This window comes from Saccostrea cucullata, unplaced genomic scaffold, assembly GCF_032062105.1.
Source record: "Saccostrea cucullata isolate Sc308-1 unplaced genomic scaffold, CSIRO_AGI_Scuc_v1 ctg204, whole genome shotgun sequence".
NCBI lineage: Eukaryota > Metazoa > Mollusca > Bivalvia > Ostreida > Ostreidae > Saccostrea > Saccostrea cuccullata.
The window spans coordinates 979,567-999,429 of record NW_026940736.1 but is presented as its reverse complement, the minus strand read 5'-3'; the positions used below and the strand labels follow the sequence as shown (position 1 = coordinate 999,429).

General features: G+C 35.1%; 3 protein-coding genes across 3 annotated transcripts in view; all 3 read left to right on the top strand.

Annotated features, from left to right (window-relative positions):
- The window catches only part of LOC134256201 (tropomyosin, muscle-like), a 35,263-nt gene extending 26,901 nt beyond the window's left edge, over nt 1-8,362 (top strand). Inside the window, exons 7-15 of the mRNA XM_062738849.1 lie at nt 3,848-3,893; nt 4,416-4,493; nt 4,645-4,745; nt 5,066-5,147; nt 5,316-5,443; nt 5,603-5,687; nt 6,684-6,908; nt 7,697-7,795; nt 8,277-8,362. Of these exons, the coding sequence (XP_062594833.1) occupies nt 3,848-3,893; nt 4,416-4,493; nt 4,645-4,745; nt 5,066-5,147; nt 5,316-5,443; nt 5,603-5,687; nt 6,684-6,908; nt 7,697-7,795; nt 8,277-8,300 (868 nt within the window). The 3' untranslated portion in view covers nt 8,301-8,362. The remainder of the gene's footprint in view (nt 1-3,847; nt 3,894-4,415; nt 4,494-4,644; nt 4,746-5,065; nt 5,148-5,315; nt 5,444-5,602; nt 5,688-6,683; nt 6,909-7,696; nt 7,796-8,276) is intronic.
- Nucleotides 8,363-11,604: 3,242 nt separating this feature from the next.
- On the top strand, nt 11,605-14,244 carry LOC134256145 (complement C1q-like protein 4). The gene is made up of 2 exons (XM_062738763.1): nt 11,605-13,527; nt 13,737-14,244. The coding sequence occupies exons 1-2, from the start codon at nt 13,254-13,256 to the stop codon at nt 14,180-14,182; spliced, it is 720 nt and encodes a 239-aa protein (XP_062594747.1). The 5' UTR covers nt 11,605-13,253; the 3' UTR covers nt 14,183-14,244.
- A 2,004-nt stretch (nt 14,245-16,248) lies between these two features.
- LOC134256199 (heavy metal-binding protein HIP-like) lies at nt 16,249-17,438 on the top strand. Its single transcript, XM_062738848.1, has 3 exons — nt 16,249-16,411; nt 16,720-17,051; nt 17,358-17,438. Exons 1-3 carry the CDS (start codon nt 16,249-16,251, stop codon nt 17,436-17,438), a joined length of 576 nt encoding a protein of 191 aa, XP_062594832.1.
- Nucleotides 17,439-19,863: the final 2,425 nt, after the last annotated feature.

The following is a 19,863-nucleotide window of genomic DNA, read 5'->3' as shown; positions in this document are numbered from 1 at the left end:
CCTTTTGACCTTGACCTTGGAGATTTCCGTACTAATTAAAAACTTTAACCATAGCTGTAATCTTTGAACGGTAAGGGCTAGGGCTTCCACACTCTACATATGTAATTCTTGTGAGAAGACCTTTCATTGGATACCAAGAATCATGACCCTTTGATCTTGACCTTGGAGTTTGACCTACTTTTAAAAACAAACCTTGAACCTAACTTTTGAAGGGTTAGAGCTAGGGCTTTCATACTTCACAAATATAATTCTTGTGACAGGACCTTTCATAGGATATCAAGAACATTGACCCTTTGACCTTGACCTTGGAGTTTGACCTACTTTTTAAAAACTATGACCTTGGTCATAACTTTTAAACAGTAGATTCTAGGACTTTTATATTTGACATATGTATTCTTTGTATCAAGAACTTTCATTTGATACAAACAACTTTGAAATTTTGACCTTGACTATGGAGCTTTCCAGTACTTATGAAAAAACTTTAACCGTGGCCATAACTTTTGAACGGTAAGGGCAAGTTCTTTCATACTTGACATACTTAATCCTTGAGACAGGACCTTTTATTTGATTTTAAGAACTTTGACCTTGACCTTTGTGTTTGACCTACTCTTTAAAAACTTTAATCTTGGTCATAACTTTTGAATGGTTAGGGGTAAGGCTTTTACTTCACAGATGTAATACTTGGGAGAAGACTTTTCTTAATAAACCAACAACTTTGACCCTTTGACCTTGGAGTTTGACGTACATTTCAAGAACATATCCCTGGCCATAACTTTTGAACAGGGGGTGTTAGGGCTTTCATATTTCACAATCGTATTTCTTGTGAGAGGACCCTTTTTTGGGTTATAATATTATATATTCAATTTGCATTTAAGAAAAGTTAAATCTTCCCTTAAATCTACCCATACGGGTCATCAGTGTTTCACAAACACATCTTGTTTCTTATATTGAGAAGAGATAGGGCTTTCATATTTGACATGTGCATTACTTGTTACAAGATATTTCCGAGGATGCTATGATTTCTGATCCCTTGACCTTCACGATTGACCTTATTTTTAAAAAAATCAACTTCAATGAGAATTTTTAAATGACATATGATAGGGCGTTCATATTTGACACAATGTGTCATAAACCAATGACATCTCACCCACAAAGACACCGAAAGCGGGGGACGACAATTTTTTGAATTTATATATTTGCAGTTAAAGTTTTGATAGGCTCATAGTATTATGTTTGTTGTTTTTAAAATCCGATCCTGATATGTCGCTTCATTCATTTACAAATCTAAGCAAATAATAGAACCAACACTAACTACGGATGATTACATATATTTTGAATTACCGTGACATTTTTCCTATAAATATGAACTTTTAAAGAGGTCCAAGTCTACACCCTTGGGTCATGATTTAAATAAATTTGCATCTACACTAGACCCCAGGATACTTCTATATAAATTACCAATTAGGGCTTTGTTGTTCATCAGAAGATTTTTAACGTGTTTTCCTGGATATTACTATGTGAAACATTGATCGTCCATTGTGGCCCTGCCCTTCCCCCGGGATTCATGAACAATCTTGAATCTACATTACCTGAGGATAGGCCTACATCTGTACAAATATGACCAATCATGCATGACTTTGATGTTCTCAAGAAGATTTTTAAAGATTTTTCGTATATATTCCTAAGTAAAACTTTGATTATGAATTAATTTCATCAATATTAATATCAATTCATTCGATGGATTAATTTTTTTCTCTCCAAAAAAAAAAATGCTTCAATGGGCCGAACTAGACGACTTATATTGGCCGACGTGTCAATCATCTTGGGCTGAGGTGTCATTGGTTGGGCTGATGTCTGTCTACCTAGGTCCGATGTGGTCGAGGTTGGGGGACTAAAATTAAAGGGGGTTAATAAATACAAAAATAATATATAGTGTTATTTTAAAATTTAAATAATTGAAAAAGGGAGAGGCTAACCCCCCCCCCCCCACACACACACACGAAATAGATTTTCGTGCTTTCCCTTTTCATTTGGTTTTTCTTTCTGGACGTTGGAATTCTTTTGCACACTTAGCCCTTCCCCACTTTCAATTTGCTTCCGACGCCAATGAAAAGGGATCTTTTTTCAACGGGGGTCAATTTTTTATAGGCCTCACATTAAAATAAATGACCCCTGGGGTTCTTTTTCTACAAAAAAAATTCTACGGCTGGGGTCAATTTTTTCGTTGAAAACCGACTCCCCCCCCCCCCCCCCCCTCAGCCCGGTCATTATTCGATGGGTGTCATGATTTGCCTTTATAATACACCGACGTACTTATCAAGAAAAAAAATTAAAACTGACTTATTTTCATACTTGAAATAAAAAAAGTCAGTCGAGTAAGTTTTTATACTGGCCATGTAATGTACTGAAATTTAGGTTTTTAGCAACAACTTTAATCTACCTAAGCATACTATAGGCACGCAAATATATGACGAACGATAACCCACTCCCTCCCTTTCTGCAGAATCAAGAAGCAAAGGACATATTTGTATGACGTCATCATAACCAGACTACAAAAACGTAACAATCAGTGTGACGCAACAATCATCACTACAACAAAAAGCGAAGAAGAGAGGCAAAACACGGAGGTAAATCTCAACCAGATATTTTAGATCTATACATATTATTAGTATATTTTGTTTCAAGTATGTGTTAGAAAATTTCTTATCCTTATGCTATATATATATTTCTCCTTTTCGTAGAATAAAAATCATGGACTATAACGCAATTTTGGATTTCGGAGACAACCCCGTCACAGATGGACAAACGTCCTCTAATTGGGAAATTAAAAAAATAATAGTAAATATGTAATTTTATTTAAGTGATGAATTGTTCAATAACCCGGACGCCCCTCCCAATATATTTCAGAGTTATTTAACTTCTGTGTAAAGTAAAAGAAATATCCTCATACCAAAGAAAATTTACATAGGAAATTGACTCATTGGGGGGGGGGGGGGGGGGGTTGGAACATTATCTGCTTGGATGGATCTATAAAGCAAAAAAATTCAAATTCCTGGACAAGAAAGAATATTGAGAATCCTCCTCAATCTTTTTAATGCATTCCATTTCTCAAAAAATTAACTTGTTGTTCAAATGAATATTTTAGGACACAAAACTGAAGATCCTAAAATTTGATTATTCATGGGTTGATGCTGTGGAGGAGGAAGAGAGACGTATGGAGGTAAAGAATACAAATTATCTACGTATAAGTTATATAATAGAAATTATCTATGTATAAGTTATATAATAAAAATTATCTATGTATAAGTTATATATTTATTGATAAGAAAGAAATAACAAGTTTTTAAAAATTCAGTGGTAATTGGAGTTGGTCGGTCACGTGATCAAATATTGTGAAGGCCTACTGCCTCCGCAGAAATTATCTATGTAATTTCTCGATTCTAACTTTTTCAACAAATTAATAGAAGTTTTATTATAGTTTTGTGACAATGGCTCTTAAAATTTTTTTAAGAAAAAAAAAGGTTCATGATTACACTTCAGACATCTATAAAAACATACATTTCGTAGATATTGATGTTTTTACTAACCTGATTGTTTTTTTGGTAGGAAGAACAACAGAAGAAAAGAGAGATGACGAAAAAGCTGGAGAGAGAAATTGCAAGGGAGAAGAAAGATGGCAATGCAAATGACAACAGGTATGGTAATACAAGCACTGGCCCAGAAATTACTTAGAGTACTTTCATAAACAAGAATAACTACTATTATAATATATTCTGTGTATCGGTGTGTTGTGGTTTTTACAATAAATAAAATGTGTAAAATATTGCATTCATTAATATTTTTGCAGGTATAAAACACCCTTAGACTTTGGGGATGAGGCGGTTAAAAATTGGGTAAGTATATGCTTTTATAAAAGCACCTTTATAACTCGATCCAGAAGTTGAACATAAAATGTTGCACAAATGTACATACATGTACAAGCTCGTATATGTAGTTTTTGTAAAAAAAAAAATCTTTGCCAAAATGTATATCCATCATACGGGAGTTTATTTTCTATAATATTTGACTGATTGATTGTATGTTTCCCTCTCGAGAAATTTTCTTTCATATGGAAATGCCACCACTTGCCGGTCGGGACCTCGGTTTGTAGGGTCTAATCCGAAGGACCGGTCTCCACGTGAGATTCGAACCCGCGACGTAAGGATCGACTCCTTACTTTGTGACTCTAGGGCAGACGTTGTATTAAACCACTGCGCAACGCGAGCGACAACATTTTCATCGAAATAGCCTTAAATTTAAGTCATTTTCATATTACATGTCTAGTTTATTTAAGTTAATAAATAAATTAAACACCCCTTTATGTTCATGACGTATTTAAATGAAGATCCATTATTTAATTTTTGTTCTATTTACAGGAAACAAAGCTTCAGATTCTCAAATTTGATTATCAAAGGGCAGATCAAGTGGAAGAAGAGGAAAAGGCCAAAAATCAGGTACAAATGCTGCATGATGATTCGAAATCCAATATTTACTAATCTTTGTAACATTACAAACAGTCATTACTTTTTGATATTGGAAACAAATTTATAACATACACTTTCAAGTGATAAAGTTAATAATGTGACAATTCTGTCATTTTTGTAGGAGACAAAAGCAGCAAAGGAGAGAGTTAAAATGGAGGAAAATAAAATCAAGGATAGTATCATTGGAGGAAAAAACCAAACAATTGCAAATTCTCCTAGAGCGTAAGTCCATCTTTCTTAAAAGTTCTTTATATGGGAATTTTTTAAATTAAATTTTATAGTTTCAGAATGTTTGGATAATTTTTAAAATAGTCATACTCATAAAACTTTTAAAAATCAGCTATTAAATGTTTGATTAGGAAAATATGATAAAATCATAATTACCTGTATGTAATTGCAAATGAGAAAAAAGAACTTGACAATGCCAATGAATCTATAATTTTTTTGGGAGGGGGGGGGGGGGGTGGCTCTGTGATCCGCTCTTATGATTTCTTTATGATTAAAGCTTGCAAACTTAATTCACTTAATTTAATTTATTACAGGAGGCTAAAAGCTTATATGATAATGCGAGAAAGAGAACAAGCCAAGGCCTCAGTTGAAAAACAAAACATTAAGAAAGAGGAGGTAAAATGATTCTATGTTTAACAGCAGTGATTTACTGATTTGAACTTCCAGTAATCTACTAAAAATTGTGTTTTCCTTAAAAGAGCCAATAATATATACATGTACAACAAAAAGATTATTATTGAATATTTAATGAAAACGAAAGGCTTGACCTTTTTTATTTTTTAGACTGCAAAAAGAATTAATAAAGTGGTTGAGAAAGAAGTCGGAGAAAATAAATCTGGTGGCAAAGATGGCAAGGAAAAAGTGGTTGGAAATGACAGAAAAAACCAGGCAATTGCAAAGTCACCTAGAGCGTAAGTCACCATTTTTAATAGGGAAAATAAGATTAAATGGAATGTGATGGGATATCTCCTGTACTCAAGCTAGTGATTTTTTGTATTTTATGTGACGTTGAATAATTAAAGCTTCCAAACTTACTTTAGGTTTAAACATGTACTCTCAATTTATTACAGTAAACTATCTGCTTTCATAAGAAAACGCAAAGAAAGGGAACTGGCAAAGGCCTCTCTTGAAAAAGAAAACATAAAGAAAGTAGAGGTAAAATGATTCATTCTACGTTGAACAGCAGTGATTTTTGACTCATTTGAATTTCCAGTAAGAAAGGGGGCGTATAAGGCGAGGACAATCCCCCGCTCTGAGACAAAATGTTTCTCAATTTTCAAAATTCACAGAAAAGTTATGTTTTTCTAAAATCATGTTCTCACTAATGTCATCTTCAAAACATTTTATTATTTTATTTTACTGAACGACTTATCATTTGATAATCTTTATTTCAAAGTTGACAGTTAAGCATATTTAGTGGGAAATGGGTTTAATGGAGCTATAAAAAACGAATTTCTGAAAAAATTTACGCTTCAACAAACCCCTTCATTTAAATCACACTGACAGACGTAGCGTAGTGGTTAAAGTGGTCGGTCGTGGTCCAAACTCTGCGGTATGGAGAGTGTTTGAATCATAAGTGAAGCTTTTTCTTTTTTTTTTGTTTCCACATATCTTAAACATGAGTAAAAAATAAATTATTAATAAAATATTAAGGAGGCTGGGGGTCAACAATTTAACCACAAAGTAACCACCAGATTTAACTTATTTTTTTTAGATATGGTATCTAAAGCTGTCAACATTTGTTTGTTTGTTTGTTTTTTTTTAACATATTTTATTGACAAATAAAAAAATTCATAAATTTTAGATTTAAATTTTGATCATTTTTGTACATCTTTATATGGAGCTCTTCTTTTAAAGGAGATCGAAATAGTCTGAAAATGGCTGCCACCCCCCAGCCTTGTTAAAAAAATGAAATACAGAATTTAATGTGTAAAAGTTGACACAAAGCATATAATTTTGAAGAAATATAACTTTTAGAACTGAGAAATTTTTTTTCAGAGCGGGGGAAATAACAACTTTGCCTTGTACGCCTCTATTCTTTACTAAAAAAAAGGTGATTTTGTATAAAGAACCAAAAATTATATCACAATAAGTTAATTTTAATTAAATTTTAATGAAAACACAAGAAAAATTTACTTTTTTAATTCTTAGACTGTAGAGAGAAAGGATAAAGTGGTATACATAGGAGACAGAGAAAACAAAATCGGTGTCAAAGAAGATGGCACGGCTAAAGAAAATGAAAAAGACGAAGTTGGTGAAAAAACTATGGATAAGAAAATAACATCTCTGCAGGATGAACATTATTGCAATGATATACCTAAACTAGTAGAAGCAATGGAACTAGAAGTCAACAAGGGTCAGAAGATAGCCTTTACGGTATTAAATTAAAACGTGTATTGTTCAGATGTAATATTTGTATTTGTACCATATACTAGTATTTATTATATGATTGAATAATTTCCATCTCTCTGATTGGCTGAGATCCAACTATATGGAAGAAATACTACGTTATATTAACTTGCACGTGCCATTCCAGGTGAATATAAGGATTTATTTCCTCTACATTAATCTAAAAATAGATCGGGAAATTCCAAATTGATACAAATTGTTTTGGAAATTTATTATTTAAATAATCCAATACATATATTTTCAGGTGAGTGGGGTAAGAGGGGATGCAGGAAACCCCCTCCAACCCTTTAACTGAACAACATTTTTTACTTTTTGGCAGTAAGTTTTCCCTGATAATACTCCTTTCTTTCAAAATCTATCATATAAAAAAGACTGACATTATATTTTTTTTTCATGGCAACTAAAATTGCTAAAAAAAACTTCAAATTGATATGACTGGTAAGGTGTATTTACATTCTCTTCTCTCTTGTATTTGGCTAGGACTTTCTGAGTAATGAAATGCAAACAAGTAATGAGCTGTATCATTTTAGCAGGGAATCATATAATAAAACAATTATTGCTGTTTTTTGAGGTCAATAATTTCCCTTTGGGCACGGTGAATATTGTACTCCTCAGATGGCTAAATCATTGTATTGACCTCAAAAACCAGCGATAATTGTATAATATATACATATATATATATTATAAATGTATAACATGCACTATACTATTTTTACAATTTTTTGAATATTCTGTTCTTGCTTTTTTTTCATAAGGATGATAATAGTTATGGCAACGATGATGATAATGGTGACGATGATGATAGACTGTTTGGGCCAAGAAAACTATTCTTCTTTGGAATTGACTTTTTTAAGGTATGGCAATTTTTTTTTATTTCTCACCTTGTATGGAAAAAATTGTATACTGTAAACCAACTTTTATTCGTGACGACTTTATTTCGCGATTTATCGAGGTTAAACTAGTTCGCGACGATTAATTTTCGCGATCAAGCCTTTTTGGATTTGTAGTCAATAGACACAAAGACTAACAGGACCGGTTCGCGGCGAGAAATATTCGCGACGAAGATGCTCTCGCGAACTTCGCGAAAATGTCTCGCACGCGAATAAAAGTTGGTATACAGTATGTGTTGAATAATTACTGTTCATATTATTTAATCGCATTGATATCTTTTCTGTTTTTTACTAATATTTCTTCTTTGAAGGATTTCTAATAAGCCTAAAAATATGGATAATGCCAACCTTTTCTCTTTACATGTCAACTCATATTGAATTTTATTCTAAAATATTTATTAGAATATTTAATAAACTTTTTCCATCATTTTTATTTGGTATATAGGATGCTGGAAAATCTGTCTGGTGAAGAGAAGCCGGAGAGAAAGAATACAACAATTAAAACCTGTTAGAACAAAACGATATTTTAAAAGAAGGAACATTTTCTGAAGTAAAAGTAAATATTATTACCCGTTGGATTTTTTTTGTTTTCTTTAAATGAGGGCATTTGTCGTTAGTAAACAAGTTTTGTCTTTAAGTTCACTTGCAAAATCCTTCAGTAATGGCGGCTTATTTGTATAGGATAAAAGCTGGATACAGCTATAAAATTATCAGTTTGATGCTCAATTTATGTTGTGTGCATCAATTCTACTTTTGGGCAATCGCATCATCTCGGGTCTTTCCGTCAGAGGTCGGAAAAACAACCTCCATTCGAGGTCGCTTTTCCGCTAACCGGAAAGGCCCGAGAAGTTGCGATTGTACATTTGGGTTTAAAGTGATTTAAGCAGGTTGATCGTAAAATATTTCCTTATGTGAAGTTGGAAAGAAAAATGTATTAATAACGTTAGGGAAATGCATAATTTTAAAAATACATATTGAAACATTTATGGAGAGTACCAAAAGTAATCGAGATCAAATTAACGTCATACATCCAAACAATACAAAATAGGAGCAGAACTATCATCAGAGATGGAATAAGGTGTCGTGGATCACCCCTATGGACCGGTCACATCCGCCCCTGAGCTCCTTGTCATGATAGGGAAATACCGAAAACACCAGTAGACAATTCTATGGGTAAATAATGCCCAAACGATTAGTATGAAAAGAAAAGTCAGTCAGCATTTTACTTATTGAAAGATTGTATTTGCCAACAAGGTCATTGTATCGACGACAGAACATACAAAAGTATGACTTTAAACGAGAGTGTTGATATTTTTGTTTCACCAACTTCTTTGTCAACAACTTACCTCGTTTTAGAAATTTTAATAGAAGAGCATGCTCTTACGTATCGAATCAATTCAGAGATGTGACCATTTTATGCAGATGATAAATGTATACTGCATAAGTAAGGAAATTTGACGATTGAAAAGTTAATGTTAATTATAAAGCTTTGTTGTTTAATTACCATTAACTTTCCGGTAATTTGTCCGAATATTAAACAGATATGTCAGACTTTGTTGTTTATATCACTAAAGAATACGAAGGGGTTAAAATTTTTACAGATAATTAAGTCTTTTTCAGGACGTTGAAATATATTAGCTCAGCTGGAGGACTGTTACTCTCCGATATTAAATATTGAATGACCGGAGCAAAGAGTACCAAAATATTTTGTCAAATCAAAAAAAAATTGTTTCAGTCACAGTCTCTTTTTATTTTGCAGTTGTTCAATAAGATAAATCTTTCTGCTTAGAGTCTGCTATTTGAGCTCGACTTTAAAAGACCTCAGTAAAAACACAATTAAAAAAAAAAAAACTATTAGAAGGTGACCAAGGGGTACGACGAAGAAGGGTGTCGCCGCATCGCATTAATGCTTTTAAATGACTGTAAAAGTTGATGACGTCACTCAACTCCTTCTCATTTGATTGCAGTTTTAGTTCTTTTATACTATAAGTGGATTCTGTGACTGAATAAATTTTGTTAATGTTTCTCTAGAGCACTTCACCAGAGAAATTCGATTAATGTATTTGCATTTCTTCTCACCTTTTTGGCTCATTCACATAATATGTGAATATATACTGTTTATTTACAAACATTTTTTCATTGATTATTTGCTAAATTATTTTCTTTTAATCATAAATTTTGATATAATACACAAGTACTCCGAAGTTGAAATTTGTAAAAGAATGTGTCGCATCTGCTCTGCGCCAAAGTACCAACTTTTATTCGCGTGCGAGAAATATTCGCGAGTTTCGCGACCTATTTTAAGTCGCGAATATTAATCGCCGCGAACCATTTATTTTGCTTTGGAATTTGTAGAAAATGTTTCCATATTTGTAAAAATTAGTAGCCGCGGATTGATTTCAAACTGACAAATCGCGAATAAAAGATGACGCGAATAATAGTTGGTTTACTGTATTGTATCAATGGACTTTTGATCTTGAATGTTGTTCATTTTCCAGTTATTTCCCGATCATGACAAGGATCACACAACGGGTGTGACCGGTCGGCAGGGAATGCTTTTTCCTCCATGGTACCTAATCCCACCTTTTTTGGAGGTCTGTGTTTGCTCTGCTCCTATTTTGTTTTGTTATAGATTTTGATACTGAATGTTCGTTATCTCCATATCCTTAATCACCTTCATGTTTTAATCTACCAGTGTAACTGGTCTAATTCTAAATGGTACTCCCATCGAATATCAGTTTCATTTAATTCATCAATTAAAATTTGGTGCGAACAATAACCTCTTCAGGGGCGGATCCAGCAATTTTTGAAAGGGGGGGTTCCAGCGTTGTGTCCCTCTAACCCCCCCCCCCTTACACACTCTCAGGCAAAGATTCACACACACATGTATGGAAAAATATAAAATTGTGGAAAACATCTTTGTTCTACGTCCTTTTTTCTTCGAAAAGGTACCCCCAGTCCTATTAAAAAAAATTAACACATTCAAAAAACTACTGAAGCCTTAAAATTGAATGGATTTGCAGCATTTCCGAAGAGTAGAATGGATTTTCTTAAAGAATTTGAAAATCCTTTTTGGGTTGGGTATAAAACAATGAATTAAATTTAAGTTCCTTCATAAGATTTAATTTAAAATATTGGCACTTTCTTGTATATAGCCAACACAGCCAATTTCAGATCGCGGGAATCTAATATCAAATTCAACCTCGCATGTTACATCTCATATATAAGATATATGAAAATAAGTAGAATATTTTCTACCATTCACTAGCTCATAAAAAGTGATAGTGAAGGTGAATGGAAAAACTAAATATGTGAGAATCTATCTATTCAATACTTATATTTAAGTTAGACGTACAAATACTTATTCTCGGGAAACGTTTTATCCCCCTTCTTTCTCTTTCTCCACTTGGCAAAAAATAAAGGGGGGGTTCCAACCCCCGGAACCCCCCTCTGGATCCGCCAATGCTCTTTATAACTAGAAATTCTACACAGTCATGATGACTTGTATCAGTGTTTCATTGCAGTGCCACCAAATGCACTACAGATGACAAGTCAAATACTAGTTTACGCAGGGACTCGTGTCTTATATTCACTTGTATATATAATTTGAATGAAGGACATCAAGAGAACTACGTTTATCTGACGAAAGAGCATTATATAGAGTGAAACAAAGAGCTGTTATTAATTATGACAACAGCTCATCTGTTCATTCCTTTTGTATTGACATCTTTTTTAGCTCACCTGAGCCGAAGTGAGCTTTTCTGATCAAAATTTATCCGTTGTCTGTTGTCGTCGTCGTTGTCGTTGTGGTCGTCGTCGTAAACTTTTCACATTTTCATCTTCTTCTCAAGAACCACTGGGCCAATTTCAACCAAACTTGGCACAAAGTATCCTTGGGTGAAGGGGATTCAAGTTTGTTCAAATGAAGGGCCACGCCCTTTTCCAAGGGGAGATAATCATGATTTAGAGAAAAATTATTGGCATTTTTAAAAAATCTTCTCCTCAAGAACCACTGGGCCAGGAAAGATGAAACTCATGTGGAATCATCCTCAGGTAGAGTAGATTCAAATTTGTTCAAATCATGACCCCCGGGGGTAGGGCGGGGCCAAAATTGCCGATCAAAGTTTTACATAGGAATATATAGGAAAAATCTTTAAAAATCTTCTTCTCAAGAACCACTGGGCCAGGAAAAATGAAACTCATGTCGAATCATCCTCAGGTAGTGTAGATTCAAGTTTGTTCAAGTCATGACCCCCGGGGGTAGGGCGGGGCCAAAATGGCCGATCAAAGTTTTACATAGGAAAATATAGGAAAAATCTTTAAAAATCTTCTTCTCAAGAACCACTGGGCCAGGAAAAATGAAACTCATGTGGAATCATCCTCAGGTAGTGTAGATTCAAGTTTGTTCAAGTCATGACCCCCAGGGGTAGGGCGGGGCCAAAATGGCCGATCAAAGTTTTACATAGGAATATATAGGAAAAATCTTCTTCTCAAGAACCACTGGGCCAGGAAAGATGAAACTCATGTGGAATCATCCTCAGGTAGTGTAGATTCAAGTTTGTTCAAGTCATGACCCCCAGGGGTAGGGCGGGGCCAAAATGGCCAATTAAAGTTTTACATAGGAATATATAGGAAAAATCTTTAAAAATCTCCTTCTCGAGAACCACTGGGCCAGGAAAAATGAAACTCATGTGGTATCATCCTCAGGTAGTGTAAATTCAAGTTTGTTCAAGTCATGACCTCCGGGGGTAGGTTGGGGCCAAAATGGCCAATCAAAGTTTTACATAGGAATATATAGGAAAAATCTTTAAAAATCTTCTTCTCAAGAACCACTGGGCCAGGAAAAATGAAACTCATGTGGAATCATCCTCAGGTAGTGTAGATTCAAGTTTGTTCAAGTCATGACCCCCGGGGGTAGGGCGGGGCCAAAATGGCCGATCAAAGTTCTACATAGGAATATATAGGGAAAATCTTAAAAAATCTTCTTCTCAAGAACCATTGAAACAGGAAAGATGAAACTCATGTGAAATTATCCTCAGGTAGTGTAGATTCAAGTTTGTTCAAGTCATGACCCCGGGGTAAGGGTATGGCCAAAATGGCCGACCAAAGTTTTACATAAGAATAAATAGGGAAACCTTTTAAATCTTCTTTTCAAGAACTTCAAAGCCAGGATTAGTAATATTTGTATGGAATCATCCTCAGGTAATGTAGATTCTAGTTCGTTCAAATTATGATCCCCTTGGGGGTTATTAATTAAGCCCCCCCCCCCCCCCCCCCAACTTAAATTAACTTTCAGTTCTGATCTGATATGTCTTTTTTCCTAGCTGATGTGCTCAGGTGAGCGCTGTGGCCCCTGGGCCTCTTGTTTCTGGTACTTGGTGTTGTTGCGAATGATTTGGATTTTGAGACATGGAGAAAGGTCATGGAGTCTCGTTTATTGAAACTTGAGCACGATGTTGATGTACTTTCAAGTGAAAACAGAAGATTAAAGATGAAAAATGCAGAGCAGGACAATGAAATTGAAATTTTGCAAAATGCGAATAAGCAATTACATGAGTTAATTGATGAGATTCTTGAACGTGAAAATGAAGATTTGAAAACTCTGATAACATCAAATAAGAACAGATCCAGTATACACTTTCACTTATCGGAGTCTACTAACATGACTAGTGTTAAAAGAAACGATCACGCGAAACGTAAGTATTTCCCATATCTAATGTACAAACTAGGCAAATTTTAATATGAATCAAGTATAAGCTCTCATGTTTTATATTTAATTAAATTTCAATCGCTATAATTTGTGTGATATGTACCTTCCCATATTCAAATCCGCGATTAATATGCATATAATGTCATTTTGTCTAAATGAGATATTTATATAAAAGCATTCCAATTTGTAGTTTAGAGCCTAGGTTACTTGTACCCAACGCTCCCAGAGAAAGTGTTGCATTTTATGCCTATATCAATTCGGTCCACTCCTCAGATCTCCCCACGAAGCATATCAGTGTGTATGACACCGTGATAACAAACTATGGTAATGGTTACCATAAAGAAGATGGCATTTTTACCGTTCCACAGCACGGTATATATGTCTTTCCCTGGACTGTCGCAGTTGCAGATGGCGAATGGATAAATGCCGAGATCGTCCTAAATGGTTCTCCATTTGGAAGTATAACGGCTGACACCGGTGAAGCTGGGTCGTATGATGGAGGTTTTTCCACTGGCATTGCCATAAAGGAGGTTAGCACAGGAGACCATGTGTTCATCCGAACGGTCACTCATGACTCAAAATCGCAAATCTACAGTGGGTCTGCTGCTCGGACATCTTTTGCTGGCTGGATACTGTTTTAATGTTCTTTTATTGACTACTAAAGAGAGAAAACTTGAATCAATAAATTTTGTCTTGTAAACATCGTGTCTCAAATAACTAGTCCGAAATACCTTACGTTTTCCAGGCTTTTTACGATTTTGATATAATTAGCCATAAAAACGATGTTGTAAGCATTTAAAGTATTGTACTATTGAGAACTTGTAAGATTGAGATTTAATTCATTTCGCAAGTATATGTATCTAAAATTAACCCGAGAGAGCGAGAGTCTGGGAAAAACGAGACTAGAGAATGCCGCCTCCTGTTGGAAACATCAATTTCCGTTTTCGTAATGGCGCCGCAGGTTTTGACGTTTCTCTGGTACGTAAAATATCAAAATTATAAAAAGCCTGGAAAACGCCAGATTTTTCGGAAAACCAAAAAAAAAAAAAAAAAAAAAAAAAAAAGATAATTTTGCCGGTAAATACTGAAGAGTAGATAAAAAAGCTATGTAGACTCTTCAATTTTTTAATTACAGAACTTGAGAATTTCATTTTAATAATGAGAGAAACATGTACTTGATCGTACATGGTTATTTAACTAGATAATCCTTACTTTAATGGCATCTTTTGGTTTAAATATACTTAGGGGAAAAGACAAGTGCATTTCTTAAAGTATAAAAAAGATATCATGGACAATATATAAATTCAGTAGCATATTATTCGCAAATACAGTATATTGTTTACAAATCGTGTTAACGTCATCAATCGTCTTATGTAGAACGTTTGAAAGACGCTGGTACATAGAACGCGATTAAAAAATTTAATAACGCGTTTGGTCGTCAATTGCGTTCACGAATTGGTGACAACAGCGTCTTATTGGTGACACTTCTTTGTTCCAAAATGCCTGGGTAATGTAGGAAAGAAGCCCTTCATCGGTATATGAACGTCTATATCTGATTGAATAATTATCGAAAGGGACGTAAAACAACATACACTTAGAACCATCTTCAGGAAGCGTGGACTTTCTGTAAGGCGTGAGACATTCTCGGCGCTACGAAATTAGCGACTGTCAAATGACGAATAGATTCTCACTGGTTAAGAAATTAATAGAATCGGGAGCTTTAAATTGTTGTTGCAACGATGAGACGACTAAAGCTCTACCTCTTTGCCGGGGGCGAGACAATGCTATCGGTTATTCGATACACTAATCGGCATTTGCCCGAATTTCTATCCCATGTGTATTTCAACAGTGAATGGAAGCTGTGTAAATTTCAGATGGTAATTATGTAACGTCGAGAATGCCACGCCTTCCTGAAAGTCCAAAGTTACCTGAGAATTGTCCTAATCAATCTACTGCTGATCTCGTTGATATTACGTTCCTTTGTGTTAAAAATGAAATATGAAATCTTTATTTGCTGAAAATAGACACTGTTTTGGAAACCATACTTTATGTGTGGGAAGCAGGGCCAAGGCGTCTGCAAAGAGCATAACTCAGTGCGACCGTTTTAATTCAAAGATGCAATACTGATCCTATTTTTTTAACCTTAAGTTTGAATTCATTTTGTTTTGTGGTTCTACATGTATGCATTCCGTGATCCAAAGATCCATTGCAATGATATTGAACTTCTGCATAAATGCATGTTTAAATTCATGCTAAAATGTTAGAAAACGTATATAGTCTTGTTAATGAATAATTGTCAATAGTTTAACTTTAATTTGCGACTTCAAAGAGTTCAGTAAGGAAAATCAAGGTTTCGCAAAAGTCAAGACAGACATTCCATGTTTCACTGATATGTCTTAGATAAGAAGATAAGTAGATAAGAACGAGTCATATAGGTATAGAGTCTAAATCAAATGGGTCTACTGTATTCACTTGATCTACATTTTGTATTTAAGACATAAGATCTACATTTTGTATTTAAGACATAAGAAAAACTAGTATACCGAAAAAGGAGTATTCGGCAATTTTTTTAAAAATACCTTGAAACAAGGGAGCGATTTTAATTATGACAATGTATAGTTTCCGTCTTCTGGGAATACTGATTTCCATTTTTCTGGTTCATCGTGTTGTTGCTAACGATTTGGATTTTGAAACATGGAGAACGATTATGGAGTCACGCTTGTTGAAACTCGAGCACGATGTTGAAGTACTTTCTAGTGAAAACAGAAGATTAAAGAGTGAAAACATTAAACTGAAGATGAAAAATACAGAACAGGACAAGGGAATTGAAATTTTGCGCAATGGGAATAAGCAATTACACGAACTTATCGGTGAGATACTATTTAAACATGAAAATGCAGATCAACAAACTGTGCCGACATCAAATAACAACAATTCTGTGCCGGAAAGTTCTAGAGCTCACTTGCAATTGTTGGAATCCACCAACAACACCTATAACGTTGTTAAAAGAAACGGACATGATAAACGTAAGAATTCTATGTCATTTTCAATATACATGTAATACATGTATGTGTACTACGGTCAAATAAAATTAAGAAAAAAAACACGTATTTACACTCGAAAAACGATTGGATGAACGTTATGTTAATGCATACTAGTATTTCAACTTGTTTTTCAGAGACTAGGTTGCTTCTTCAAAATACCCCAACGGAGGGAGTAGCGTTTTATGCCTATATCAATTCGCTCAAATCAGAACTACCTGCAAAACACGTCATGGTGTATGACACCGTAATAACAAACCATGGCAATAGTTACCATAAAGATGACGGCATTTTCATCGTTCCTCAAAACGGCATATACGTTTTCTCTTGGTCCGTCGCAGTACAAGATGGTGAATGGGCCCATGCTGAAATCGTTTTAAATGGTTCTCCATTTGGAAGTGTAATGGCTGACACCAGTGCCGTAGGAGCGTCAGACGGGGGTCTTTCCACTGGCATTGCCATAAAGGAGGTTAGCACAGGGGACCACGTGTACATCCGAACGATCGATCGATCGAAAATATACAGCGGGTCTCAATCAAGAACATCATTCTCTGGCTGGCTATTGTTTTGAATTTTGATTAGTAACTGCTAACTGGACAATTAAACAGCTTGCAAACATCGTGCGTTGTTAAATTTGCAAATATATACTATACCAGTACAGTATAAAATAGATTTAATTTATGGTCATGCCACCTTATTTAGAAATCTGATAATTTTCTATAACATTAAAAATATACATCAAATATAGTTATCCCTTTATTTTTGCATTCTTCAGTTTGAAGATCATGAGTTTGCTTCTGCAGGGGTTGTTAATGAGCACTGTTTTCTTTTGCTGTTGAGGCTTACCCTCATCTAGCAGCAGTTGATACAGGAAAAGACTGGTGTTCCAAAAATGTCTTCTTGAGCCGTATATAGTTGTCTGACTTTTCTTATAAATGTTTCTTCTGTTGCTGGTCTTCATATAATTTGCTATCATCCTCGGTAAGTCCTTCTGAAAGAGGAAATCAAAGCAGTTTTATCGACAGCAAAGACCTTCGTATCACGTTTATAGACGTCTAAGACATGTAAGAGGCAGACATAATTGCGGTCTAGTCTACCTGTATTTATTAACATGTCGCTGTTGATTAATCTGTCGTACCAATATACTAAGGATTCAGAGCAAGAACCGCAATTCAATGCTCGAATACTCTTCGTTGTCTCCACATACTAGTATTTCATGTGTAGTACATAGAGTTTCCATTCTACGTGTAGGATCCCCATGCAAAATTCGCTGACATAGAACAGATTAAGATCGCTGATAAAACAAGCCTGGTAGACTTGAAACTTGAAGTCGAGGAAAGACATTCAACAAAAAGACTTTAGCTAATCAAAGTACTCAGAAGTACTGAAAGCCGGGCTCATTTACAGGGTAATGAACAAAGACCGTAGTGACAGTTTAAAATCAAGTTCAGACGTCTAGAGGATATGTCACACACAAAAATATCTCAATGGCATGTAAAGTATTAAAGAGTTTTAAAAATTAAATAAAATATAGCTAGAAATTAACAGCGTAAAATTTTTATCACATGTATCGTTTCGGGGTTTTATATACAAAGCGAAGTAAATACTCAGTAAACACAGATGCAGCAAGATTAATTAAGGTCAAACGACTCTGTACTGATGTGTCCTCAGCGGGGAGTTTTGCATCAAGTCATTAATGATGTTCCCTGCATTTGTGTTAGCCTGATAGTACAACCTATATTTATAGAATATGACGCAGACAGGGATACCTGGTGAAAACCTTTCACACCTTTTGAATTGCTTTGTAAATATTAGTCAAAGGAGCCATGAAAAATATTAAACAATTTAATATTTTGATAAAAATATTCGATTGACTATTTCTTAGGGTGTTTGAATGAATTTTGTTTTCTCAACAGCGGCTGGGTGTACGTACTATATTTTTACTCGTAAACTCAATTTGGCGGTGAAGAAGCAGCATTTCTTGTTGCTCACCGTCGCAATAGCCGGGCATTGCTCAACGAGCAATGAGCCCGGCTAAAAATGAATCGGCTTTATCGATGCGTATGTTTATCTCAGTGTCCAGTGATATTGTGATGGCGGCTGTATTTTCCAGATACGAAAAAATATTAACGACTTCCAGATGTTCCCCTTGATGGTGAAGATGGGTGACTTTGGTGGTCCTTGGCATATCATCACATAGTCTTATTTTGAATACTGATCTTTTCCTCCTTTAGACATTAAGCGAAAGCAAGAGATGTTTAAATGGTGGTCATCTGATCTTGTGTAAAGGCAAACACCATCAGTTGACGACCCAAGAGCATGAAAGGCAAAGAAGATGCTAAATACCTTTTTTAACTGCATTTTTAAACTTGAAAACTATCTCAGATGTCGCCGTTACTGCATGGTACTTGTCACACTCGTAAAATAACTCGAATAAGCCCAACAGCATAATTGGGAAGTCAGTAATGTACTGCATCTGGAAAAGGTCTTCACTACCTACCAGGATTAACGCAAGGACAAATCAATGAACGCGTGGTTGGTAAAGTGGTTTGTTGTGCAATCGAATTAATCGCTGCGATTGGCTTTCTTTTTTTGTAGAGTCCCCCTCTCGATCTTGCTGATAGTGTCCAAAGACACGGAATTAAGGACCAGTATGTTTGGGTCATATTGCACTTGACTGCAGCAGTTGCCAGAGCAGAGCACAATTAAGTTCTTACCTGTCAACAAAACTGCACTCCAGATTTTTCTGTAGGATTCTCTTAGCTTTTGATTTGAACATATTTTATTATGTACTTAACATGCTTAACATGAATGTACATGTATTGGGCTTCAGGCATAGCCAATATAAGCCCACTCCTCAAGTTTATCTTTTACTGTTCAGCTATCCAAAAAGCAGTGGCGGATTGATTGGTAACAGGGCGTGTCTCTAAAAGCCGGAAAACCTTGTGCACTTCAAGTGCGCCCAGTCGCACCTAGTATGGATATCTCGCACTTGGCTGCATCCACCATAGTCTGCTAAAACGAGGACTATCACTGTGGGTCGGGAATGAGAAAATATTGGCTAAGTGGAAAAGCATGCAACTGACCAACGCTAAGAAAAACAGAGGCTGTAATAGTGCATTTGACCAGAGATGCACAATACATGTATATGCGATCTTACAAAAAAAGTTGCGTTGGCTCGGTCGTTCCAGAGGGGCTGAAAATGACGTTTAAATCCGACGAACAATAACAGAAACCATGCAGATAGCTAGTAGTGATGATGTATCGGAAAACGGATAGAG

Excerpts from the sequence above, each read along its gene's own strand:
- LOC134256145 (XM_062738763.1), top strand. The coding sequence starts at position 13,254 with ATGGAGTCTCGTTTATTGAAACTTGAGCACGATGTTGATGTACTTTCA. Across the intron at positions 13,528-13,736 it reads AAGAAACGATCACGCGAAAC|AGCCTAGGTTACTTGTACCC; the intron begins GTAAGTATTTCC and ends TTTGTAGTTTAG.
- LOC134256199 (XM_062738848.1), top strand. The coding sequence starts at position 16,249 with ATGGAGTCACGCTTGTTGAAACTCGAGCACGATGTTGAAGTACTTTCT. Across the intron at positions 16,412-16,719 it reads GCAATTACACGAACTTATCG|AGACTAGGTTGCTTCTTCAA; the intron begins GTGAGATACTAT and ends CTTGTTTTTCAG. Across the intron at positions 17,052-17,357 it reads CTGGCATTGCCATAAAGGAG|TTTGAAGATCATGAGTTTGC; the intron begins GTTAGCACAGGG and ends TGCATTCTTCAG.